Below are 25,692 nucleotides of genomic sequence, written 5' to 3'. Positions count from 1 at the left end.
GTGTGAAAATTAGTCGCTCGATCGTGTCTCTTTGCGACCCTGCGCATAGCCCCGCTGCAGGCTCCTCTGTCCATAGGATTTTCCAGGCAAGAATAATGGAGTCAGTAGCCATTTCCTTCTCCAGGGGATCTTCCCGACCCAGGGATCAAACCCGGGTCTCCTGTATTGCAGGCAGATTCGGGAAACCCTTCCACCCCATAGTCAGCCTGGAGCCTCACTGGAACCTGGCAAAGGGGCACGGCCCTCAGCTTGCAGAGGGGAAGACTGAGCCTGGGCCTTTTTTTAACCCAAGTCACTTGTCCTGTCTCTCTCACCCTCCCTGGGCTCTCCCAGTGGCCCCCTCTGTCTCATGCAAACAGCAGATGCCAAAGGAATCCAAGAATAAAGTCCTTTATTGTCTTCCGAGCTGTGGTGATAGGGCTGGGGACTCCAGGAGACTCAGGTGGAACTTCCCTGGACCCGGTTGTAGAGGAAGATGGCGCCTTTGGCTGAGGGGCAGAGCTCAGGCCACATCTCAGTCTCCTGCAACCTCTGCATACTCTGTGGGGAGAGACAGTGAGACCCAGACATCTCAGCGTCAGGTTTCCTGTGGGAGCTGTGCCCACAGTTCTGAGCCTCAGAACCTCATGTTAAGGGGGCTGAGCAGGTCCCTGGCACTCTCCCTTGGGCTGAAGGCAACCCCGTGAGGACTTGTGGCTCTGGAGAGAAGCTCTGAGATCTGGGAGCCCCGTCCGACCCAGGCCTGGGAGACAGACGTGCATGACCAGGCCTCTGCAAGCCCCAACCCAGATGCTTATCCAAATGACACACTTTGCCACCTCGAACCTGTTTCTCCACAAAGATGATTCCTGTGGATTCGTGGGCCTCAGGTCCCCCACTCATGTAGTGTCTCCTCACTTGCTCAGAAGTCAGGCTGCACCTGGACAGGATGTGAGAGTGGCCTGGTGAGTGCTTAGCCCCTGGAGGGGCCCTGTAGAGCACCAGCTCCCTCAGCCATGCCCCTCAACCACCCACCTACTCCAGGACCCAGGATTCTGTCCCCCAGAGATCACTCACTGGACGTAGAACTCAGCACTGGCACGGCCGGCACTGGTCTCATTGCAGGCGATGCCCAACAGCAGCGGCTGACTCAGGGTGAGTGGCGGCACATTCACCTGGGGCCAGGGATACCACCTGTCAGTGCCCAATTCCCACGTCCCCGCCCCCTCAATGAAGAATAGCATGTTACCCTAGTACAGCGTTTTACAGTTTGTAGTTCAAGTGCCGAGAGTCACAGAAAGTCAGATCTTGGGCACGTTCATTTCATGTGGGAAAACTAGAACTGGAGAGATGGAACAGTTTGCCCTGAGTCACCCAAGGGAAGTTGATTTAGTAACTGGGACTCCTATTTACCCCTCTTTTCAACAAACCTGGTGGGGAAGTAGGCAAGACATTTATCATTATCCCCACTGTAGGGAGGAAAACCCTGAGGCACACAGAGGCAAGGGTTAGAATTCCACTTCAAGTGTGCCTAGCTGCAAAGCCAAGCTCTTTGCTCAATGATGGATGCCTAGGACTTCCCTGACAGTCCAGCAGTTAGGAGGAGTCCCGTACTCTCACTGTCAAAGCCCTGGGTTCAATCCCTGGTCAGGAAACTAAGATCCCACAAGCCGTGTGCCAGTCTGGACCTATGGAATTCTGGCTTGTTCTACCTCCTCCCTCCTTGCCCACTACTCTGTTCTGCCTGCCCCTCACTCACCTCATCACAGATCTCCTGGAGGACACTGGAGAAGAGCTCGTGCACCACCAGCTCCCCAGGGAGGTCCTTGTGCAGGGGGCTGTCACCTGGGCACAGGGCCTGTGAGAGGTCAAGCTCAGTCTCTGCTCCCCTCTTTCCGCCCTACTACCCCCCCCCCACACGCACTGGCCCTGAGGGCCACTTCCTCTGACCCCAGCCCTCTTTTTCCAGATGGGCAACTACTGGTTCAGCTAGGTTCTCCATCCCCACCCCCACCCCCAGTTCCCTAGCTTCCCATGGGTCTGGGACAGGATTCAGCGGAGAGGCTGAGAGGCTACCCCTAAGAAGAGACTTTGGAGAAGCACCAGGCCAACTCCCCTTTTAAGAGATGAGGAAGACAAAGCTGAGCTTTGTGGGTCTTTGTGCCTCTGCGCCCAGCCTGGCATCTCACCTGAGGCTCAGGATGCCCACCGGGCACGTCCACCAGCCCAGGTGCCTCAGCCACCTGGCCAGAGCGGCGCAGGAAGACAAGGAAGTCGTCAGCAGTGGCCAGTGCAGCGCCCACGCCCAGGGGGTCCGCCAGATAGGCTTGCTTGTCACCCCAGTCGGTGGCCCCCTGCTGTCGCAGCCAGGCAGCTGAGCTGGCCCAGTTGGTCCCCAGGAAGTCTTGATAGGAAGTAAGGCCCAGGCGCAGGAGCAGCTGTGGCCCTGGCAAGCCAGTGGGTGCCAGTGTGGCGGAGTGCAGGCGGAACTTGGGGGCATTAAAGAGCCAGGGCTGGGCCTGAAGCCGGCTCTCCCAGATGGCGATGATGGCCTTGTCTCCTCCTGGCAGTGGGCGACGATCATAGGCTGGGCTCAGCTCTGCCCGAACCTGCTTCTCAGGCAGCCCCCCGGGGGGGCACTGCAGCAGCAGGGACACCTCAGGGTCCATGGTCTGGAGAGGGCAGTTCTGGGGACGACACAGCCAAGCCTGTCACCTCGGGGGACCCACAGCCTCCCTTGGGCGCGGCAGCTGGCCCCCTCTGTCACAGACTTCCTGAGGGTACCCACCCCCCCGCAGCCCTTCTACATCCCCCTGACCACTCCCTAGGCAGTAAAATGTCTTATCATCCCAGCAAGAGCTCCTAGGCTCCTGCTACCAGATATCCCTTAGACTCCCCGGCATCCCTACAACCCAGAGGTCCTGGGTCCTGTCTCTCCCCAGTGCCCCTGTCTCCCCAAACCAGAGGTCTTGCCTCCCCCAGTGCCCCTGTCTCCGCAAACCAAAGGTCCTGGCTCCAACCCTAGACATGCCGGGACCCCTCCCACCATCCGGAAGCTCCGGCCTCCAGCAGGCACTCACAGGCCCACTCTCCCGCAGGCTCCGCCCCTTTCCTCGGAGCGGAAATGCCTGCCCCCTTCTTTCTCGGCTTCTCATTGGCCGGTCCCGGCGCTCAGGGCCCCGCCGGATCAGCTGCCCGGCACCCGGAGTCGGTGAGTCTTCCTGTCTGTCCCTGTTCCGTCTGTCTGGCCGGTCCAAACAATTCCGCACTTTAGCCTGGATGGCGGCCGCGCCTCCCGAGGCGCGCCTTGCGGAGCAGACCAACGAGCCTGGGTCAGGGGGGTTCAGCTTCCCTGGGACCCGTGGCTGACATAGTGTGACCTTGGGCAAGTCTTGCCTGCTGTGCCTCAGTTTCCCTATCGGCTCCAGGGAGTTGGGGGTGGGAAGTGAATTTAGTGATCTGAATATCCCCCTCCCAGCTCTCAAATCCTGAGGCTCTGTGACACCGGGCAGCATGGGGAGATGGGAGGGTCCTTAACAGTCTCCCATGTCACTGCTCCCCACAGGTCTTGGCCATGAACTCCTCTGGAGGAAGGAGGCGGGAAACAGCTGGGCCCAAGGGTAGAAGGGCTCACAGACCCCCCCAGGACCAGGTGCTCCCCTCTCCACCCTCACCCCTGCTCCCAATGTGGGAGGGCGGGGAGGGCAGCTCTGAGCCCTGCTCCCTGGGAAATGCTGATGGCATGGGAGCAGGAGCTGCTGGGTCATACTGTTCCCAGGAGCACAGGGACTGCTGTCCCTCTGGTCTCCTTCTGCGGTAGGTCACTCAGATTTCAGGGTGAGCAGCTGGGCAGGCAGGGTCACCACTGGGACTAAGGGTCAGCTCTGGGCTCTTTCAGGACCGAGATGTCCAGCTGTCCAAGGCTCTGTCCTACGCCCTGCGTCACGGGGCCCTGAAGCTGGGCCTTCCCATGGGGGCCGGTAAGTGAGCATCTTAGGGGCTGGGCCCAGGAGTGCTTGGAGCCCAGGGAGTAGAGTGAGCCAGTCGGTAATCGCCTTCCCCCATGGCTCCTACCACAGTCCTGTGGGGACAGCACAGAAGGTACATCCCTGCCATGTAAGGGAAGGCTGAGGCCCAGAGCCCAGGATCATGTCCAGGGCGGACATGTGTCTGGCCAGGCCTGGTGATACCTCCAGCCCAGTGGCCCAATAAACACTTACGCCAAGATTGGGCACTAGGGGTGTTGGGGCAACTGATGTTTATTAAGTGTCCACTCTGGGCTGGGTTCTGTCCTCAAAAGGGTCCCTTGATCTTTGTGACCCTCTGTGAGACTGGGGGTCCTGTCTCTTCATGAGACAGAGCCTATTTCATGTAAGGTGAGGGACTGAGGCCCAGAAAGGGGGGACTGTCTAAAGGTCACATGGGCTCTGGTCTTGCGGTCTGAGGCTCCCCCTGTGAACTCTGGCGCGGGCCAGAGCAAGGTCATTTCCTTACCACCCTGCCTCCCCACAGATGGTTTCGTGCCCCTGGACGCCCTCCTGCAGCTGCCCCAGTTCCGCAGCTTCTCAGCTGAAGATGTTCAACGCGTGGTGGACACCAATGTGAAGCAGCGCTTTGCCCTGCAGCCAGGGGACCCCAGCACTGGCCCCCTCATCCGGGCCAATCAGGGTCACTCCCTGCAGGTGGGTCATAAGGGGACAAGTGGCAGAGCCACGTGAGAGCCCTGCCTGTGCGGGGAGGGTCACTGCCGCCCTTCCCCCTGCATCCATCCCAGGTGCCTGAGTTGGAGCTGGAGCCCCTGGAGACCCCGCAGGCCCTGCCCCTGATGCTCGTCCATGGCACGTTCCGGCAGCACTGGCCGTCCATCCTGCTCAAGGGCCTATCCTGCCGAGGAAGGACACACATCCACCTGGCCCCAGGACTGCCTGGGGACCCTGGTGTCATCAGTGGTCAGTGCCCCTCTCCCAAGCTACTCCTACGTAATCTGTCCTTCCAGGTCCCCCTCTGAGGGTCATAGCCTCTTGTTCAGGGCCAGCCCATACTTGCATGCAGGAACAAATCCCCTCCCCACCCCTTGAAATGAGCCCAGGATCCCAGCCCGCCCAGGTTTGATAACTACAGTCCAGACGCCCCAGGCCCCAGCTCCAATTGTCCACTCAGGCATGCGGCCAAATTGTGAAGTGGCTGTGTTCATCAATGGGCCCCTGGCCCTGGCAGGTGAGTCTGCACACAGGAGGGACCACCCCAGGCCTTCTGAGAGGGCTTGAATCACAGGTCTGGCTCTGTCAGCAGATGGAATCCCCTTCTTTCGCTCTACCAATGGGGTGATCCTGACTCCAGGGAATGCTGATGGCGTCCTGCCTCCCAAGTATTTCAAGGAGGCCCTGCAGCTGCGCCCTACCCGTAAGAACCACTACCCCAGCCAGCCCTGTTCTTTGTGCCCGAAGCCTGTGCCCTCTGCCCTCACCTCTTTCCCAGCTTGCAACCTCAGACTGACTTAGTTCTCCTTTCTCTAACCAACTCTCCTCTCTATCTCAGGAAAGCCCCTCTCTTTGGCTGGCAATGAAGAGAAAGAGCATCAGAGAGACTCCAAGCATAGCTCCAGAGGAAGAGGGATGACCCAACAATAAAATATTTATTTTTTAAAAATGTAAAAAGATAAAAAAGAAACTGATTTGAAACTACGAGTCATCATCCCGTGGCTGCAGCCAGTCTTCCTCGTGTGCTCAGGGACTTCAGCTGGGTCAGAGGTGTTGGTCCTGGCCACTCAGACAAGGGAAGGGCGGGTGCTGTGCAAATGAGGGCCTACCCTCCCGGAGGATGGCAGGGTCTGACCCAGCCAGGACCCTGGTCTACACAGAGCCAGTGACAGTGAGTGAATGGGTCCAGCTCGGTCGTTGCATGTCTGGACAGTGTGTGGACGGTGAGTCCCAGCGGGTGTGGACTTAGGAGTGGTCATGGCAGGTGGTGAGCGGGCAGGGGCAGTGAGACAGGCTTCAGAAGGCCTCGTGGCCTCCGGTGAGCTGCAGGAAGAGGTCCTCGTCCAGCTCCTCCCCCCGGGCCCTCTCCCGAGTGGACAGGAAGATGTAGCCCCCGATGTACTCATGCACAATGCGGCAGCTGGCGGACACGCAGCTAAAAGCCACGTTGATGTGCTCGTCAAACTCGATGGCCACCTGTGGGGCGGGCGGTCAGAGGGCTGGTGCCTTGCCCCTGGCTGGGTCCCGCCCAGTCCCAGGTCCCTCCCCCACCTTCACTCCAGGCCCACCTGCCGGATGTCCCAGTTGACGTTCCACTGGCGCATGTTGCTGAAGCGCCAGGTCTTAACCACGTCACCCACAGACAAGTCGATGCGGATCAGTCGGTTGTTGGCGATGCCCAGGATCTCGTCTTTCCTGCTGCCCTTGAACCTGGTGCCCAAGTGGAAAGTGTGAGGGGGGGACCTCCACCCCCACTCTGCATGGCCCCGGAGCCCACCCAGAGAGCTTGGTGTGGCACTCAGGAGCAAGCTGGCAAGTTAGTCCCTTAGTTTCTCTGGGTCTCAAATTCCTCATGTGGAAAATGGGGCTTCACTGATGTAATCCCTATGATAGCATTTAGCAGCGTCAGCCAAATAGTCCATGCCTTTCAATAGGAACATTTTTTTTTTTTTAGCATCATCCTCAGCTTGTTCCTATCTACAGGCTCGGAAAGTGGGCAGTCAAAGGGGGTGCTCCCTTCACAGCAGCCACCCAACCTTGTCCTATAGACCAGCTGCCCAAGGCCCAGGGAGAACGGTGTGTGGCAGGGCTGGGATGGGTGCAGGGGGCCACCGGCTCTCTCGGCCTGATGGCTCTCTAGTGTGTGCTGCACAGGTGCAGGATGGAGGGAGTGCACGCGGGCTGCCCTCAGTAAGGTCTCCCCTCCGAGGACAGGAAGGAAGGCTTCACACGCTGCCCCCCAGGCAGCAGGGGAGGGCTGTGCCTAATTGAGCAGGCTGGGGTGGGGCTCCTACCTGACCACAACATAAGAGATGCCGAAGTCGGGGAGGGACTGCCAGGCCTGGATGAAACGCAGCTGGGCCTCAGACAGCGAGAGTTGGGCCACGTTCTGGTGGGCTTCCAGGATCCGTGGAGTGAGCTGCAGGACCAAGCTGGTGAGGGGCTGCCAAGGTCCCTGAGACCCCCAGCCTGCCCCTATCAAGGAGACAGGATGTGGAGCCTGCGGTGGGGACAGTGCCCAGCGTGGGGCCACTGGAGTGCACCCTGTCTGCATTCAGCCGCGTGAGCTGAGCCAGGCCCTGTGGAGGACGGGGCGGCTGGACTGTGACCCCTCCCAGAGGGTTACACCCAGTCCCAGGACCCGGGAGGGAGAATGAGCGAGTGAGCGCGTGCATTTCCAGGGGAAGGCTCTGTGGAGATCCAGGGGCCGAGGTTGGCCACGTAAACCCTCTGGTCAGTCCCACCACCCACTCTCCCTGGCACCTGCTTGGCCTTGAACTTTCTCTGGAAGCGTGGGGCCACAAGGCCATAAGGGTTGAGGCCCTCGGCGGAGGCATCGGGACCCTGGGGATGGTTGCCGGAGCCCCCGCCACCGCCGCCTGTCCGCTGTAGGCTGAGGAAGGCCAGGATGGCCTGGACCTCGCTGGAGTAGCTGCTGTCCGCCATGGTGCGGCCCTTGGAGGCCAGTCGGCAGCCAGCCATCCAGCGGGCATACTGCTGCTCCTGGGGTGGGAGGGGCGGGGAGAGAGGTGAGGGCCCTGGTCTGGCCCCGCCCCTTGCCCCTGGCCTGGCCCCGCCCCGTGCCCCTGGCCTGGCCCCGCCCAGCGCCCATTTAGCTCCAGCCTCCAGGGGTCCTGGACCCGGCCCTTGACGCACATCCTGGCACCGCAGGTAGATCTCACTCATGCCCTCAGGGGAGGGCACCAGGAGTTTGATGCAGAACTTCTGGCCTGAGACGTTGACATCAGGGACCACTTCACAGCCTGGAGGAAGAAGGGATGGGCTAGGGGGCTGGGGAGAGGAGCCCTGGTGCGAGGGCCCTGGGTGAAAGCCAGCCCTGCACAGCAGCCTCGGGTCAGAGGGCATCTTCCGGCCCTTAGTTGGAGACAGGTGAGAGCATTCACCTGGCCAGTCCCAGGTGGGTCAGGTGAGGCCCCTGCACGCCCCTGGCCCGGCCCTGCCCTTGTCCTGCAGACCGCCATCACTCACCCTTGAGGTTGAGCTGCTGGATGGGTTCCCCGGGGGCCTCGTCCTGGCTCTTGTAGTAGGACAGGGTGGTCTCCTTGAACACCACCCAGTGCTGGCGGTACCCCTTCAGAGTCAGTTTCCGGGGCCTGAGGGTGTGGCAGGAGGTTCAGGACAGGCCACCTCCCTCCCCCCCATCCTCTCTCCGCACTGGGCCCCCCTCCAGCAGGGCTGCCAAGGCTGGATCCAGACCCACCGGAAGATCCGGAGATGGTCCTTGAGTTCTGGGATGGTGGTGAGGCTGTCCTGGGGAGAAGAGGAGTCAGGGGGGGCGCCCAGCCCCTGCGCTCAACCCTGACCCCAGCCCCTGACTGGAGCCGCTCCTCACCAGCATGTCCGTGGGCGCCGACCCCTCCAGCTTCACCTCCAGGTTGCTCAGGGCTAAATCCAGGTCGTCCAGCCCTGAGTCTGTGCCCGCTGGTTCGTCCACCTCCCCGCTCTGGGACAGCTTGTTGATGTGGTACTGGAGGGGGCACATGGCCAGGGATGGCTAAGCCGGCAGCCCATTTGCCCAAAAGGGCTTCCCCGGATACAGAGTTCCCCCTGAAAGACCCTGCCCTAGGCCTGGCCTGCACCCAGCCCCTGGGGGCCCCCGGCCTGCCCAGCACCTGTAGGGCTGCAAACACCATCATCTCCTCCTCGGTGCAGTCAATCTCTTCCAGCAGCAGGTCCCACCGAGCCTGCTCATACAACTGGGTCAGCCGCACTGGGTCTGTCTGGAGGGAGGGGGAGGCTGGGTTGGTTGGGTGACATCTGTCCTGAGCACCCCATGCACCCAGCTCCCCGCAAGCCTCCGGCCTCAGCCCGACCTGTGCTGTGCAAGCTCATGGAGTGGTTCCACATGGGCAGCAGATCCCAACCGCAGCCTGCCAACCCCATCTGCCCAGGCAGGCGGTGGTTTCTTCCCTCTAAACCTTTCTGTGCAGATATCAACTATTTGTCTACTGTGTGCCCTGCATGAAGGGACAAGGCAGGGGCTGAGTAAATCTCTCAATAAATGAGTGATTCAAAGCGATAAAGGAAGTAACTTCCAAAACAGGGGCTCACTCGTGGACTCAGGCAAGAAGCCCACGAGTTTGATGGTGATGAGAAAGAATGCAACTAGGGTGTGGGGGTGGGGAGGGCTGCTACTCCCCAGAGGGAAGCATTCCGGGAAGGCTTCCCTGGGGAGGGGGCTTGCTGTGCTGACACCTGGGAATGACAAGGAACCACTGACGAGAAGAGTGGTAGGAAGAACATTCCAGAGAGAAGGAGCAGGGAACTCAAAGGGGCAACTCCAGTTACCCATAGAAGTAAGACTAAGCCCACACTTCCTCTGAAACCCACCAGCATCAATAGCAAAGCCATAACAGGGATAAAGGCAAAAGAACTAAGAAGAGAGAGGGGACTAAAGCAGGTTGAGAGATACTAACAAAATTTTGGAAGATGAAAAGCAGAAACGTGGACAAGGACTGAGTTGCAGAGAAGGAGAGCTGGGTTCTCACACTCTTTTCCCTCTCTTGTTCTAAGGCAAAGGCACTAATGAGCTTGGAAAAATCAGAAAGCAAACAGCAAAAAGAACTAAGATCTGAACAAAGGCATCCCAGTTCATGTCGTAGACAGGCTCAGGTCTGGGAGGTGAAGGTGTTAGTCACTCAGTGTCCTATTCTTTGCAACCCCATGGACTATAGCCCGCCAGACGCCTCTGTCCATGGAATTCTCCAGGCAAGCATACTGGAGTGGGTTGCCACGCTCTTCTCCAGGGGATCTTCCCGACCCAAGGATTGAACCCTCGTCTCCTACATTGCAGGTGGATTCTTTACTGTCTGAGCCACCAGGGAAGCCTTTCTGCGAGGCGAGGGTGGGCTCAAATGAGGACCATAGAAAGCCTGTAAATGGAACAGTTCCTCCCTACTCCCTGCAGCCGAGTGACTCCCTGCTCCCAGCTGGCACCTGGTAGAAACCAGAGATTTACTCTCTCAAGATGCTGAGCCAGTGCATCTGGCACTCATGGCACAGCTGGGTGGGAGTACGTTGTACTGAAAACAGCTGAATGAAGAGAAAGTTGGCATTTTGAAAGATGAGACACCCTCAGCCCTTCTCCATTTGCCATCAAAGACATTGGCAATGAGCCTTCTATTCCCCAGTCAAGAGATCAGAGCTTTCACTGCTGGGAAGCCAAAGAGAAACCCCCTACAATGAGGGGGCATTCCTGCCCCATTTTCGCCAGGAGACCCTCCCAAATGCCAAGCCCTGTTCATCCACTCGGGTTTCTAATTGGCTTCTTAGAGCCTTACTAAGTATGAAAGGGCAGGCACGGATTATCCACATTTAACAAAAACTGCTGGCATGAAGTACAGTCAGGGGGAAAAAGAACTTGGAGGAAATAAAGACAATGTAGACAGCAGAAAAACACTTCAAACACTAGTTGAAATCCTTACAGAGACAAAATTCTGCACTCCTAAAACAAGAACAGGAAGCTATTTTGAAAAGGAATGTAATCACAAAGTTATAGTAATTAAGACAACATGGTATTGACAGAGACAACTTGATCAATGGAATCAAAGAGAGTTAGAGAGAGGGACTTTGCTGGTGGACCAGTGGCTGAAACCCTGTGCTCCCAGTGCCGGGGGCCCAGGTTCCATCCCTGGTCGGGAGCTAGATCCCACATGCTGCAACTAAGAGTTAACATGCTGCAAATAAAGATCTTGCATGATGCAGTGAAGATCAAAGGTCCTGCATGCTGCAAACTAAGACCCGGCACTCCCAAATAATTTTTAAAAAATATTTAAAAAGAGAGTCAGAGAGAGACTCATGTATGTTCACCTTGGGACAAGGGAAATCTTGCCATCACTGGGGAAAGGATGTTCTTTTCAATAAATGGACCTGGGTCAATTGGATACCCATATGGTAAAAAAAAAAAAAAATTTTTAATGAAAAAAAAAGTAAAGTATTTGTATCTCTGCCTCTTACCACATACAAATATCAGTTCCAGTTGAGTTGCAGATCTGAATATCGAAGTGAAAACAGTAAAACCTTTAGAGAAAAATAGGACTACATCTGTGCAATTTTAGAATAAAAGATTTCTTAAACAGGATGTAAAATATATTAATCATAAAAAACTATGACTCAGATTATATTAAAATTAGGAGCTCGTGTTCCTCAAAATAAACTACTAAGAGAATGAAAAGGCAAAGTATTCTGTGCTTTGTGAAAATATATTCACAATATATTTATCTGTCAAAGTACTCTGCACAGAATATATGAAGAACTCCTACAAAGCTGTACGAAAAAGATAAGTACCTCAGTGTAGAAACTGGTAAAACATTGGACAGAAACTTCACAAAAGAGGATATCCAAAGGGCTAACAGTCACGTGAAAAAGTTCTCAACTTGACTAGTCATCAGGGAAACGTACATTAAAGCCACACAGAAACGCAAATCAGTGGTTGCCTGGGTGTGGAAGAAGGAATGACTGCAAATGGGCACTAGAGAGCTTTCTGGGGTGATGGAAATGTTCTAAAATTGGATCGTGGTGATGGTGGCATAGCTGTATCTTACTAAAAATAAACTGCTTACAGTGGGTGGTTTGTATGGTATAGAAGTTATATCTCAGTAAAACTGCTTGAATAAACAAACAAAATACCATATGAGATACTATTACACACCCACCTGAATAGCTAAGATGGGAAAGGCAGGAAATATCAGGTACTGGTGAATGTGTGAAACAGTTGAAACTCTCATCACTGCTGGTAGGGGTGTACGGGGGTGTAGTTATCTACTACAGCTAAACCAGTGTCTGCCCCATAACCCCTGTGGCTCAGATGGTAAAGAATCGGCCTGCAATGCAAGGGACCCAGGTTCACTCCCTGGGTTGGGAAGATCCCCTGGAGAAGGAAATGGCTACCCTCTCCAGTATTCTTGCCTGGAGAATCCCATGGACATAGGAGCCTGGTGGGCTACACTTCATGGCTTCACAAAGAATAGGACACACTTTCATTTTTCAAACTAGTGCGTGCCCTACAACCCAGCAATTCCACCTCTTGGTGTATACCTTACAGATAATATGGTATATGTTCACCAAAAGACATATGCTGGAATGTTCATAGTGTTTCTATTCATAATAGCCCAAGCTAAACATTGTACAATGCCCATCAACAGTAGAATGGAGGACTTGCCTGGTGTACTGGATAAGAGACCTCCTGCCAATGCAGGGGACACGAATTCAATCCCTGGTCTGGGAAGATTTCATATGTCAGGGAGCAACTAAACTCATGCACCGCAACTACTGAGCCCACGCTCTAGAGCCCACAAGCCTGCACACAGCCGTGAAGAGCTGGTGCAGCCAAAAATTAGTAATAACAAAACAATAGAATGGAGAATTAAAATCAATTGTGGTATACTGACAGCCTGAAATAGTACACACCAATAAGAAATATGCTACCCTATATGCAACATGGATGAATCATACAAGCATAATGCTGAGTGAAAAAAAATACACAAAAAGAGTATATAGAATGTGTGACTTCCTTTATGTAAATTTCAAATATGGGCAAAACTAATCTATGGTGTTAGCAGTAACAGTAATGGTTCCCCCTGCGGGAGATACTGCGTGGCTTCTGAATGCTGGTAGAGTTCTATTGCTTGATGTGTTGGTGACATTTGTGAGTATTTCTAAATGTATATTACACTAAAAAATAAAATAAAAAAACACTAAAAAGGGACAGTCAGAAAATAAGAGCTCTTACAATTTAAAAAGACAGTTGCAGAAATTATAAAGTCAATAGATTATTTGGAAGATCAGTCAAGGAACTTTCCAGAAAGTAGAACAAAAAGACAAAAAACATGAAAAAGGAAAAAAAAAGATAAATACCCAATTTTTTCTTGTAAAAATAAATCCAGGAGGTGTAATATCTACCAAGTTCCAGGAGGGAAAAAAAAAACAGAAAAGTGGAAGGCAGTGAATTATTAAAGAGATTGTATAGACCATATTTCCAGAACTCAAGGACCCAGGCTTCTGGTCTGAAAGGGCTCAGCAAGTATGTGGGACAATCAAAGAAGAAAGATTCATATGAGGACATACTATTGAGAGATTTTTTTAAACATCAAGAAATAAGGAAAAGATTCTTTTGTGTCTTGTTTTGGCTGCGCTGTGTGGCTTGCAAGATCTCAGTTTCCTGATGTGGAATTGAACCCAGGTTATGGCAGTGAAATTGCTGAATCCCAACCACTAGACCACCAGGCAACTCCCAAGAATATTATTAAGTTTCTGGGGCCTCTCCTACTCCTCCAGGAAAAATTGCAAGGGTCACATATGGAAGGGTTGAAAATGAAATGGAGTTAGATTCTTCAACAGAAACACTAGAAACTCGAGGACAATGGGAGGTTGCTTCAAAATTTGGCAGGAAAATGTTTCAAACCAAGAATTATGCAAACTTTCATGTGAGGGCAGACCAGTGACCTTTTCAAACACACAGGATTTCAAACCACTTAGGGAAAGCTATTACCATGTTGCCATTTTAGGGGAAGTCGTTGAAATATATGCTCCATTGAAATGAGGGAGTCAGGAATCAAGAAGTCAACTATAGGAATTACCAGGAAATACTGAAGGGAAGTTCCAGGACAACAGTCAACCAGTGGGTCTAGATTGCCACCATTCCACGGTTCTCACCAAGATATAACACTGATTGATATCCTAAAGTAACCAATCATTTTGAAAGGGGCATTGTGCTCCAGCTGCAGTGTTGGGGGGACTGGGTTATGCAACATCCCACCTCATCACTCTGAAGAGCTCCCACGGCAGGCCACAGATTCACGGAGAGTGTCCAGAGAGCCTTTTGGCGTCTCACTTCTAATTGTGCACAGATAGGCAATTAACAGATGGTAAAGAATCTGCCTGCAATGCGGGAAACCTGGGTTGGGAAGATCCCCTGGAGGAGGGCATGGAAACCCACTCCAGCATTCTTGCCTGGAGAACCTCCACACACAGAGGATCCTGGTGACAGTCTATGGGGCTGCAAAAAGTCGGACACGACTGAGCAACTAAGCACAGCACAGACAATTAACAGAAAATAAATAAACCAAGAAAGGAAGTATAGTCACTCTGTGGCTTAGCTCAGAACACTATTTATATGTGTTACCATTTACAACCGCGCGCATGTTGTTTTAACCAAAAACTACAACCCAGCTCAGTTGGGAAGATGCAAAAGAGGTGTATGTTGTAGGGGAAGGAGGGAGGAAATAAGACAGCTAAATTTTCATCTTTCATACGAAGTGAATAGATAATACATGGAGTGAAGAAAAAATCAAGGGAATAGACATATCTAAGCTTGTCATATAGAGGTAAACACTAGAATAAAAAGCTAAAGACTTAAAACCTACAGTCTCTAGGGATCAGAAATCTGGGATAAGGAGAGGTAGAAAGGAAGTGTTTTTCTGTTGTTGTTATTACTATTGGGACTATTCAACTCCTTAAGCTGTTACTTTGATTAAAAATAAAATTTCAGGGATTTTCCTGGTGGTACAGTACTGCATGGGGCACGGATTTGATCCCTGCTCAGGGAACGAAGATCCCCCATACCACAGGTGCGGCAAAAAAAAACACTTAATTTACAAAACAAAGAAAACAGGAAAACCAAATGAATTTTAGATAGTGGATAACACGACCTTGAACAGCAACCACTAATCGCTATGAAACAAGTGAATGAATGGTGAGATTTCCCCAGCTTGCTGCCTGGAGCAAGTGTGAATGCTGCAGGCAAGAGGAGGACCCCAGATGGAGCCCAGCATATTCCCCAAGGTGAGAGGTGAGCAGGTGCAGCTGAGAATTTGGCGAGTCCAAGGCAGCTAGAGTTCACAGGGCAGAGTGCTGCAGAGCAGAGAACTGCACAGAGAGAAAGTTCTGCATGGAATCAGCAGAGGGCCCCTTTCGAGTCTTTAGCTGATTAATGAGTGTGCATGTGTGTGTAAGGAAACAAGCCAAGGCTGATGGAAGAAAACACTGAAAGACACACGTGGACATTTGCCAGAGCTCACACCAGGGTGGGAAGAGTTCATATTCCCAACAGAGATTAGAGAAACCTCATCATATGTATATAACATCAGAAGACTCAGGAGGCTCTTGCCTCAGTAATAGGGTAAACTTTTGTCCGGTCTAATTAATAACTGCCTTTGCCTTTGTGCATGCTCAGTTGTGTCCAACTCTTTGTGACCCCATGGACTACAGTCCACCAGGTTCCCCTGTCCATGGAATTTTCCAGGCAAGAATACTAGAGTGGGTTGCCATTTCCTACTCCAGGGGATCTTCCTGAGCCAGGGTTGGAACCTACATCTCTCGCGTCTCCTACATTGGGAGGCAGATTCTTTACCAATTGGCCACCTGGGAAGTCCCAATTAATTATCATAAATTACAATTATTAATGTTCAAAGCAAACCTTAGAAGGATCAAACTGTTTCCAAGTGTCTTAACTTTATCCCCAAATAAGATTTTAAAGTATTTTAAAAATCCAGCATGTAAGAGTATAAGATTTGTAGTGTCTGGTATCAAATTAAAAATTATCAGGCATGAAAAGCAGAAAAACACAACTCATAATTAGGAGATAGTCAATAGAAGTAGATCCAGAAATGACATAGATAACAGAATTAGTAGACAAAAACACAAAAGTTTTAATTTTTTTGGCCTTGCTGCATGCACAATCTTACTTCCCCACCCAGGGATGGTTTAGTCTTAACCACTGGACTGCTAGGGAAGTTCCTAAAATGTTATTTTAAATATATCTTGTATATTCAAGAAGATAGAGGAAAGCATGAGCATGTTAAGGAGAGATGGAAAATGTTAAAAAGGTCAAAACTGAACTTCTAGGCAGGGTATTAATGACAGATTAGACAAGGGAGAAGAAAAGATCCGTAAACTTGAAGATAGAGCAATAGAACTATCCAAAATGAAACATAGGAAAATAAGACTGGGGGAAATAAAAAACTGAACAGAGCATCTGTGAACTGTGGGACGATTTTCTGTGTCTAATAGTCACGTCATCAGACTCCCATAAAATGGAGGAGCAGAAAAGATACATGAAGAAACAAAGGTCAAAGATTTTCCAAATTTGATGAAACCTACGAACTCGGATTCCAGAGGCTCAGTGGACCCCAAGCATGAGAAACCTGAAGCAAACCAAGGCGCATGATCGTCAAATTGTTTAAAGCCAGTGGTAAAGAGAAAACCATAAAAGCAGTCAGAAAAAGACACATTACCTACAAAGGAGCAAGCCACAAGACTGTGGGGCAGTATTTTTAAGGAAAAAAAACACATTGACCGAGAACGCTACATCAAAGAATAGTATTTTTCAAAATCAAAGGCAAAATAATGACTTACAGAGACGAACAAAAACTGAAAGAATCCATCACCAGTAGATCAGCTTGAAAAGAAATGTGAAAGGAAGTCCTTCAGGTAGACAGAAAATGATACCAGCTGGAAATCCGAATCTACACACTGGGATAAAGAGCGTAGGAAATGGTGTGTGTGCAGGCAGAGAGAAAAGACTGCTTTTTATATTTAAAAATGGATCTGCCGGACAACTGATTGCTGCCTTGTGTCTTGACTGTATCAGGTCAAGGTCCTGATCGTGATGGTGGTTGGGGTACCCAGTTCCAGGGGCCTGGGATCCCATGTATTAGTTCTTTTTTTTGTTTGTTTTTTTGTTTTTTAATGATTTTATTTATGGTTGTGCACGGTCTTCATGCTGCGTGGGCTTTTCTCTAGCTGTGGCTCCTCTTGTTGCAGAGCATGGGCTCTGGTACCCACAGACCTCATTTCTGCGGATCCCGGGCTCGAGAGCCCCGGCCCAGTGGCTGTGATGCATGGGCTCAGCTGCTCTGCCACGTGTGGTCTTCCCAGACCAGGGGTGGAACTCGCGTCCCCTGCTTTGGCAGGGGGGCGATTCTTTACCACTGAGCCACCAGGAAAGCCCTCAGGCGTATTTTAGACTAGTTTTCCACGCTCCTATCTGGTGAGAGAGGCCTGGGAGCCGGGAGTCCTCAGCCACAGTGCTAGCTCTGCCATCAAAAGCTCTGGGGCCTCTAGCAAGCGCCTGCCCCTCCCTCAGTGTCTGACTCTTTGCCCACCAGGTTCCTCTGTCCATGGGATTTCCCAGGCAAGATAACTGGAGTGGGTTGCCGTTTCCTTCTCCATCATGTATTAGTTCTTATAATTGTCCATGAGTCTACAGTTACCTCAAAACCAAAAGTTTAATAAAAAATAATGGACTGGTTATTAAAGTTTAAATAATTACAATGGGACTTCCCTCGTGGCACAGTGGATAAGAATCTGCTTGTTGATGCTAGAGACACGGGTTTGCTCCCTGGTCCAGAAAGATTCTACATGGTGCAACTAAGCTTGAGCACCACAACTACTGAGCCTGGGAGCCGCAAGAGGAGTGTAAGTGCAGGGTCTTTGCCATGAGTCCGTGGTAGGAGGAAGCGCTGGGCAGACAGGGAATCAAGAGTTTTGTTTCAAACAGAAGTTGAGATGCCTGTTAGGTGCCAGAGCAGAGATGGCCAGTTGGACATGAGAGTCTAGGGCTTGGACATGAGAGTCTAGAGCTCAAGGAGGAAGGTCTGGGCTGGAGGTGGTAAAACTGAGAGCTTCAAGAGCACAGAGATGATCCTTAAACCCAGGAGGCTGGAGCTTCCTGGGAGAGAGGGTGGAGAGAGGAGGCTGGAGAGGGAGCCCTGGAGCTCGCAATTCCCAGAGGCTGTAGAGACAGAAGGAAGGGCAGAGAGGGGCAGGGCAGCTGCAGACCCCCGAGCAGTGTGTGGGGATCCTAAGCAGTCAAGTAAGAAGTGGACTGGGGCACTTCCCTGGCGGTCCAGTGGTTAAGACGCCATGCTTCCACTGCAGGGGCCACAAGCTCCATCAGGGAACTAAGATCCCTCATGCCCTCCGCGCGGTACAGCCCAAAACAAAACAGCATGGAGGGCTTGGTCACCTCAACAGGACGGGGAAGGAAGACTCCAGGATGGAGTTGGCTGAGGAGAGAGAGGGCATCAAGGAGTACCCACTGGAAAGGCTTCTGGGGAGCAAAGACACTGCACCCGAGTTCTGTGGACAATGATGCTTACAAGCTTGGCAAGGAAGTGGGGACAGAGAAGCGGGGCTTTTGAGCCCGGATGCATGGAGCCTGTTTGTTGCCATGCGGACAGCAAGCAGGGAGGGAGCTGTACACACAGGCGTCCGCCTGCAAAGCTTCACCCCTCACCTGCCCTGGTTCCTGCCGGTCCCAGTGCCGCTGCCTCCAGAAAGCCTTCCCTGAGCCCAGGTGTCCCAGGCGTCTTTCACCTGAGCAGGCTTCCCAGCACCTACCACGGTCTACACTGAGCTGCCTCTCCCTGACAACCCTTGAGGAACAGGCCTTGGCATCCACGGGGGCCCAGCACCATGTTGGTGGAGCTACCCAACGGGGGTGTGGACCCACAAACGGACAGCTGGGCAGACTCCCACAAGTGTCTAACCTTCGCGGAGCCCAGACCTTCGACACGAGATCCCCCATGTCCCACAACCCAACCTCCCTTCTCCCTGACCCTGCCCACCTTGGGATCCAGGTCGAAGAAGCTGTAGTACTTGAAGCGCAGCCAGAGCGTGTCCCCGGCCTTGATGCCCTGCTGCATGAGGCACCGCGATGAATCCAGCCACCTGGACCAGAGCACAGGCCGGGGGTCAGGGCCGAGCCAGGGGCAGCGGGGCGGTGGAGGGGGCCGGGCTGGCTCGGGGGCAAGCACACACATACAGGAAAGGGGGCCTGGGGACGAGACTGAGCAGGCCACGGGGGAGGGGGTGGGCTCTGGGAGCAGGACACATGGCATGGGGTGCCAGGGCGCCTGCAGACCCGGCAGGCTGCGCACCTGCTGTGGAGCTGGGTCTTGTCCAAGAGGGAGCTGGGCCGAGGCAGGCGCTGCAGCAGGAGGGGGTCCGGCGGGGGCTGCGGCCGGCTCAGCATGTGGTAGCAGGCCTCCGTCTGGGCACTGTCTGAGAAGTGGGCTGGCATCCCCCGGAACGACGCGGGGGCCACGCCTGGAGTGCGGGTGGGGGTCAGCCAGGCCCGGTACCCCTCACCCACCCAGACCTCTCCCAGGCGCCCCCCGGTGGCATCCCTGGGCTGCCGCAGCCTGCACTCACCCCCGACCAGGACGACCTTGGTCAGGTCATACACCTCCTCCTCCGGCTCCTTTTCTTTCTTCTTCTTCTTCTCCTTCTCGGGAGCCCGGAGCAGAGACATCTCCTCAGGGTGCCGGATACCTGAGGGGAGCCGAGGCCTCAAGGGGAGGCCAGGGTCCTGCCCTGTGACCTCCTGCCCCACCCATGGGCAGTTTGGGGCAGGTCCCAGCCCCCCAAGCTGGAGGGGGAACAACAGCTTGGCAAGGATGAGGTGACAGTGGCTGGGCCTGGCAAGGGAGAGGACCTTCCCCCTGGCTGGACCCTGGCAGGGGCAGCACGGGGGCCACCTGGGGACTCACTGAGGAGCCGGCAGATGGCCACCATGGCCTGGAAGAGGGGCTGGGAGAAGCTGGCGCGGAGGCGCAGGGCACGGCGGTTGGGCAGCCGCAGGATGACGGGCCGGTGCTGGGGCCCGAAGAAGAGGCGGGCGTCGGCCAGGATCCCGTATTTGTCCAGCGTCCAGTGGGTCTGCAGCAGCCACTGCCTTTTCTGTTCCCACCAAATGGCGTGGTCTGACCAGTCCTGCTTGCGTTCTGCGGGGCCCAAGGGCGACCATGTCAGCCTAGGTGGGCCCTGCCCTGAGTGCTGAGCACGAGCCTGGGATCCAGAGGTGCTGAACACCCAATCCCCGGCCCAGGCCAGGAGCAGGGCCAGGCTGGGGGCCCAGGACTGAGGTCGTGGCATGACGGCTGTTTGCTGGCTAACCTGCTTGTCCCCTGGGCTCAGCTGCCACGGAGCGGAGTCACTTCCCGGGGGAGCCCCCAACCCAGAACCCAGTGCCCCCGCCTCTCACACTCCAGGGCACTGGGCTTCCCCATGCAGAACCTCCTGTGTCCTCTTGCAAGTCCCGACTTCATGGCTTCTCTCAGGCATTTCTGGGAGCTCGGGAGGCAGAGGCGACAGCAGGGCCTGGGGATTATGCCGAGCACACAGCAGCAGGCGCCCCGTAAAGAGCTAGTGGTTTCTAGTTCTGTGACCTTGGCCAAGACCTGAGCCTCCCTGGGCCTCAGTTTTCTAGTTCCTGAGATGTGAGCAGCCATGGACACCGAGCAGGGCCTGCTGCCCTGCGGCGAGTGGAATGTGTCTGTGACACAGGCACGTGGCTACGCCAGTACAGAGCGTGGGCTTTCGGATAGAGATGGGAGCGCCTCGAGGTCTCACGTGGCCAGTGACAGAAGACGCGCACGCCCCTCTTAATCCTCCCCCAGGAGCCTGAACCTGGTGCCAGGTGAGACAGAGGAAGCGCTGTGTCCCCTAGTGTCAGAGCCCTTCCTGGGGAGTGGTCCTGTCCCCTGCCCCAATTCCACCTCCTTCCAGCCTTCTCCTGCCCAGAAGCCCCCCCGCTGTGCCTTCATGGTTCTTGGTTTTGTGGCACACACTCCCGTCTCCTTGTGGCCCTCTGCCCTTGTTCTCTTTCACTGGCCCCTCTCCAGGCCAGCCCCTGCCTATCCCCATTGGTTCAGGAAGAGGACCCTCTTCTCCCTCCTTGGTCATGCCTTTTCCCAGGGTGAGGGGGAGCCAGTCTCATCTAGTCTATGTCTTCATCTTTCTGCTGTGAGCCCCAGGCCAGAAACCGACTGGCTAAGGGGCACATCCATTGGCTTCGATCATTCCAGAAACCTTTGTTCGCCTGCCTATGTGCCCGGCTCTGGGACTATGAATGCAACAATCCTGAGTCCCAGCCCCCCAGGGGCTCCTCTTAACCTTGCTCTGCCTGACTCTGTGGGGGCTTCCCAGGTGGCGCTAGTGGTAAAGAATCCACCTGTAGTTCAGGAGACATAAAGAGACACAGGTTCAATCCCTGGGTCTGCCCCTGGAAGAGGAAACGGCAACCACTCCAGTATTCTTGCCTGGAGAATCCCTTGGACAATGGAACCTGGCAGGCTACAGTCCATGGGGTTGCAAAGAGTTGGACACGACTTAGTGGACAGAGGCTCCCCCTCCCCTCATCAGCTCCCCCCAGATCCTGGGGACAGGGTGACAACGGCCCTCCCGCTAGGCTGCTTCCCTTTGCCTTCAGCCGCATTTCATCCAGGCAGTCCCGCCTCCACACTCCACCTCCCGTCTGTCCTTACTGCCTGCAGCCCGCCCTGTTGGGAGGGGCCTGCCTTAGCCCGATAGCCTCCGCTGGGAACCCTTCCTGTGGCTCTCCACCTCCAGGATGGAATCCCAAACACCGGACAGAAGAGCAGGCCCCCAGCCTTGTTCCTTGTCACACTCCGGAGTCCTCCCTGGCCTAGAACCCCCAGACTTCACCCTGTTCAGAACTCGCCCCATGCCCCAGTGTCTCGCCTAGCTCCTCCCTGTTTGCGGCCCCCCTCTCGGGATTCATGGGCTTCCCTTGTGGCTCAGCTGGTAAGAATCCGCCTGCAGTGTGGGAGACCTGGGTTTGATCCCTGGGTTGGGAAGATCCCCTGGAGAAAGGAAAGGCTTCCCACTCCAGTATTCTGGCCTGGAGAATTCCATGGACTGTATAGTCCATGGGGTCGCAGAGTCGGACACGACTGAGACTTTCACTTCACTTCACTCGGGATTCATCTTGTCCTGGGCTGGGTGCGACCTCCATGCTGGCTTCCCCTGTGTAGCAGCCCACCCTGGCCCTGAGCCGGCCCCTAAATGTTGGGTCTCACCTGCCCAGCTGTGCTCCAGGCCCAGGTTGGCACTGCTGGATTGGCTGGGCATCAGTGACTCTGATGCCCTAAGGAAAGAGTGGGAGTTGGTGGAGTGGGGACAGTATTTGCTGGGTGGGGGACAGGAGAAGCTGGAGGGACTTGACCCTGGGGGCCCAGCAGCCTGGGGAGGAGTGGCAACCACTCCAGTATTCTTGCCCGGAGAATCCCTTGGACAGAGGAACCTGGCAGGCTACAGTCCATGGGGTTGCAAATAATTGGACACGACTTAGCACGCACGCAGACCTGACTCTGGACCCAACAAGGAGCACGCAGGCTCCTTGTTGAGGCCTCTTGCTTTGCTGTGGACCGTCCCCCGGGGCCAGCTGGGCCTTCTCTTGGGGCACCTGGTCTTCACCCTCTCTGCCTTGCTTGGCCAGGCCTGCCTGAGTCTTGTCACCCAGTCTCCTGAGGGACCCTCTGCTCCCCACTTCTGCTTTCACAACCTCCTGGGGCCCTGCCTTCTGGAGGCTCCCCTCACTACCTCAGCCTTGTGGCCGGGCTGTCTGGGGGGGCCCCACGCTCTCCACAAGCCACTGACCTCCTTCTGGGCCGCACGTGGCGGGGCGGGGGCTGGATGGGCCTGAGACAGCCCGCCCCCGCCCCACACCCGCAGGGGCCCAGGTTGTGGGCTGGATGGGCCTATCGTGGGCCTGCCTTCCGGCTCTGGCTATCAGAGCCAGCCCGCCACCCTCCCAGGAAGGGGCAGCCCCCACCCCAGCGGGGAGAGGCGATGAGAAGCCCCCTGTCGCTGGCCCTGCTCCCCTCCAGGGTTGACACCACAGGAGGCTCTGCTGTAACTTCCTGTGGGGGCAGGGCCGTCCCACCCAGGCTGGGGCCTGTCACCAGCATGCTGAGGGCTTCCGCCCAGGGACAGGGCGTTGGACCAGGTCCCCAAGTCACCAGGAGCCCCCTCTGGCCTCCCCTTGACCCCCAGAATGGGACCTCAGCCTCAGCCCAGGCAAGGCCTCTCCTGACGCAGAGGCCCGTGGCCGGGTCTGGTCCTTGGGGGTCTTAGCAGAACCAGCTGGCATGGAGGAAGGGCGGACGACAGTGGGAGGGAGGGGAAGTTGAGTTGGGGAAATGTCTTTTTTGGAACAAAATGATTAAGCTGGTGCCTGAGTCACTGTGACTCCATTATCGAGGGCCGTGCAGCAGGGCCGGCCCGGAAGCCCTGGGGGACCCGGTGGGCGGCGGGGGTCGTGGGCACTCACTGATCTCCTCCACAATCTTCAGGAGCACCCCACCGATGTGTGACTCCCCCGTGACGCGGAGGGTGAGCGACTCGGCCTCCGGGTCCTCCTCTCCTATAAACACCCGCAGCTCCCAGGACGAGTCGATGTAGTCCCCGGTGGCTGTCTTCATGCCCGCCATGGCTGCGGCGGCGCTGAGGAGAGGGTGGGAAGGAGGCGAGTGGGCAGCTGGGAGGTGGCCTGTGGTGCCCGGGACAGGCAAGGGGCCAGAGGGCAAGCCCGCAGGCCAGAGTGCCAGGGCAGCAGCAAGACCCGGGGAGGTGGGTTGTCCCAGGTGAGAAACTCGGACCCCTCTCTCCATCACAATGGTTGAGCTTCGCAAGGGCCCCTCGAGACCACATTGCCCAGCCCTCTCCCTTTGTGCAGACGGGAAGACGAGGCCCCTAAGAGTAGGAAGGGGCTCCCCCTACACCCCCCAGCTCAGTGCCAGAGCTGGGCCCAACATCCACCTGCTTGCCCAGCCGACAGCCCAGCCCAAGCCTGCCCTGGCAGCTGCCCACCCTAGAAATGGTGAACCCAGGTCAGAAAACAGTCCCCATCAGGCCCAAAGCTCAGAACCACCACCCCAAAGCTGCTGACGCCTCTCAAGGGCCGTGGAAAGTCTAGGTTGCCGCACGGAGAGAGGCGTTCTGGGCAGAGAGGGCTGCCAGAGGGCGAGGGCGAGGAGGGTCCTTGGGCCTCCAGCTGCCCACCGGCTTACCTTGCCTGCGAGGGGCTGGGGCTGCAGGTGTGTTGGGGGGGTCGGCGCGTCAGCCACTCCTGGCCACGGCCCACACACCTGCAGACCGCTGCGTGCTTCCTCCCCCTCTGCTTTCTCTTTGGAGTTTCCTTCAGAGGGCAACCCTCCCTGGCTTATCACCAGCAGGGCGGGCTTGGCCCCTCCCCAGGGCGGGCGGGCGGGCGCTGGGTGCAGGAAGCAACTGCCAACACAGCCCTGCCTCTGCTTCCAGTAAGCACAGGAAGCAAGTGGGGCTTGTGGACCCAACACCCCACAAAGGGTCCCCTCATTTGGAGGAAACTCAGTTCAAACTAGAAAAGCCACCAGCTCGGGTTCCCTTGTAGGAAGCCATCTTCCCTCTCTGGCCTGTCATGAGGTGGGGTCTTCCAGCTGCCAAAAGCAAGAGCAGTGGCATTGTAAGGATGAGATCTGGGTTATTTAGGGACCTGGCAGGTCAGGCCAGAGGTTCCCCAGGTGGTGCCGCAGCAAAGAATCTACCTGCAGTGCAAGAGATGTGGGTTCAATCCCTGGGTTGGGAAGTTCCCCTGGAGAAGGAAATGGCAACGCACTCCAGGATTCTTGCCTGGAAAATTCCATGGAGAGAGCCGGCGGGGCCACAGTCCATGGGGGTCACAGAGTCGGATACAATTGAGCACACACGCAGGTCAAGTCAGCTCAAGCCCAAGAATGCCTTTTATCACCACAAAGCAGATCCATAAAGGCCCCAAGGGAAACAACTTTCTTAAGTCTTTCCTGTTCCCAGTAAGGGCCTATTTTCCTGCCAACCTCAGAGCTGCCCAGGGGAATAGCTGAACAGAAAGTGAAAGTCAAGTTGCTCAGTCGCGTCCGACTCTTTGCGACCCCATGGACTGTAGCCTACCAGGCTTCTCCGTCCACGGGATTTTCCTGGCAAGAGTACGGGAGGGGGTTGCCATTTCCTTCTCCAGGGCATCTTCCCAACCCAGGGATCGAGCCCGGGTCTCCAGCATTGCAGGCAGACGCTTTACCCTCTGAGCCAGTGGGCCCCTAATGTTTCATGGCCTGACTGCCCCCACGCCTTCAAGTCTCGTCTTCAGACTTGCTACCTCCCTCTGTCCTTCTACTTGCATCATGGGGCCAGTGCCCATGAGGCTCACTCCTGTTCTGCCCCTATGCAAACATGACTTGGAGGGCTCCTGGTGGCCCGTCTTCCTGATGCATCAGGACGTAAAGTTCAAGAGAGCAGGGCCTTATATTCACCCCTGGCTCCCGCAGAAATTCGGCCTTTCTAGGCAATCAATTTAGGGATGGAAATTGACCAGAACCTGAAGAGATCGTATTACCAAAGGTGCTGCAGAATCCCCGAGGGTTGTGCCACCCAGACAGGGGCGGGAGGCCACCAGCAAGGCTGGGAGGGGGGCCGGGGCAATTCCTGGGGAAGGCCAGCTTCAGATTATGCAAAGTCAAGGCAGCAGGAAGTACAGCCAGCTGCTGGCCTCAGCAGGTTGCTAGCCCCAAAGCTTCACTCTTGGAGCAAATGAGGAAGTTTTAGTCCAGGCTCAGAAGCCACCCCAGTCCAAGATGAGGGTTTTTAGAATATTTCCTGCAGCTGTGGGAAAGTGTAATTAAAACCTACTTTAAGCTCAGTTGAGAGCAGAACACACATAGCAGCTGAGGGCTTG

The 25,692-nt window shown here is 55.1% G+C and overlaps 3 protein-coding genes across 14 annotated transcripts; 1 reads left to right on the top strand and 2 right to left on the bottom strand.

Moving 5' to 3' along the window:
• Positions 1-374: 374 nt before the first annotated feature.
• On the bottom strand, positions 375-3,094 carry NUDT22 (nudix hydrolase 22). 5 transcript variants are annotated; one of them, XM_005227118.5, is made up of 6 exons: positions 3,060-3,094; positions 2,169-2,666; positions 1,739-1,837; positions 1,057-1,154; positions 826-919; positions 375-540 (listed from the first exon to the last, which is right to left on the bottom strand). In XM_005227118.5, the coding sequence occupies exons 2-6, from the start codon at positions 2,646-2,648 to the stop codon at positions 439-441; spliced, it is 873 nt and encodes a 290-aa protein (XP_005227175.2). In that variant the 5' UTR covers positions 2,649-2,666; positions 3,060-3,094; the 3' UTR covers positions 375-438. The 5 variants fall into 5 exon arrangements, with proteins under 5 accessions (XP_005227175.2, XP_005227174.2, XP_005227177.1 ...); XM_005227117.5 differs by having other exon boundaries at positions 3,000-3,082; XM_005227120.5 differs by having other exon boundaries at positions 3,026-3,082.
• Positions 2,665-5,663, top strand: TRPT1 (tRNA phosphotransferase 1). 8 transcript variants are annotated; one of them, NM_001166602.3, is made up of 8 exons: positions 3,131-3,190; positions 3,545-3,631; positions 3,878-3,959; positions 4,492-4,661; positions 4,754-4,928; positions 5,140-5,196; positions 5,272-5,382; positions 5,518-5,663. In NM_001166602.3, the coding sequence occupies exons 2-8, from the start codon at positions 3,554-3,556 to the stop codon at positions 5,607-5,609; spliced, it is 765 nt and encodes a 254-aa protein (NP_001160074.1). In that variant the 5' UTR covers positions 3,131-3,190; positions 3,545-3,553; the 3' UTR covers positions 5,610-5,663. The 8 variants fall into 8 exon arrangements, with proteins under 8 accessions (XP_059738823.1, NP_001160074.1, NP_001029564.1 ...); XM_005227048.5 differs by having other exon boundaries at positions 3,153-3,190; positions 5,269-5,382; XM_024987060.2 differs by having other exon boundaries at positions 3,153-3,311.
• FERMT3 (FERM domain containing kindlin 3) lies at positions 5,599-24,143 on the bottom strand. Its single transcript, NM_001037606.1, is given in 15 exon segments — positions 5,599-6,155; positions 6,248-6,389; positions 6,974-7,098; positions 7,443-7,682; positions 7,836-7,942; positions 8,169-8,293; positions 8,401-8,450; positions 8,533-8,667; positions 8,813-8,920; positions 18,767-18,869; positions 19,079-19,247; positions 19,353-19,472; positions 19,691-19,924; positions 23,275-23,447; positions 24,014-24,143. Coding segments are annotated over 14 exon segments (1,998 nt in total). The 5' UTR covers positions 23,435-23,447; positions 24,014-24,143; the 3' UTR covers positions 5,599-5,975.
• Between the last annotated feature and the right edge of the window lie 1,549 nt (positions 24,144-25,692).

This window comes from Bos taurus, chromosome 29 (assembly GCF_002263795.3).
Source record: "Bos taurus isolate L1 Dominette 01449 registration number 42190680 breed Hereford chromosome 29, ARS-UCD2.0, whole genome shotgun sequence".
Lineage (NCBI taxonomy): Eukaryota > Metazoa > Chordata > Mammalia > Artiodactyla > Bovidae > Bos > Bos taurus.
Note: the sequence above shows the minus strand (reverse complement) of the source record. Positions and strands in the feature narration are given on the sequence as shown.

Excerpts from the sequence above, each read along its gene's own strand:
- TRPT1 (XM_059882840.1), top strand. The coding sequence starts at position 3,007 with ATGCCGGGACCCCTCCCACCATCCGGAAGCTCCGGCCTCCAGCAGGCA. Across the intron at positions 3,191-4,491 it reads CTGCCCGGCACCCGGAGTCG|ATGGTTTCGTGCCCCTGGAC; the intron begins GTGAGTCTTCCT and ends GCCTCCCCACAG. Across the intron at positions 4,662-4,753 it reads ATCAGGGTCACTCCCTGCAG|GTGCCTGAGTTGGAGCTGGA; the intron begins GTGGGTCATAAG and ends CATCCATCCCAG.
- NUDT22 (XM_005227117.5), bottom strand. Across the intron at positions 1,838-2,168 it reads GTGGGCATCCTGAGCCTCAG|GCCCTGTGCCCAGGTGACAG; the intron begins GTGAGATGCCAG and ends GACCTCTCACAG. Across the intron at positions 1,155-1,738 it reads TCCAGGAGATCTGTGATGAG|GTGAATGTGCCGCCACTCAC; the intron begins GTGAGTGAGGGG and ends CCCTGGCCCCAG.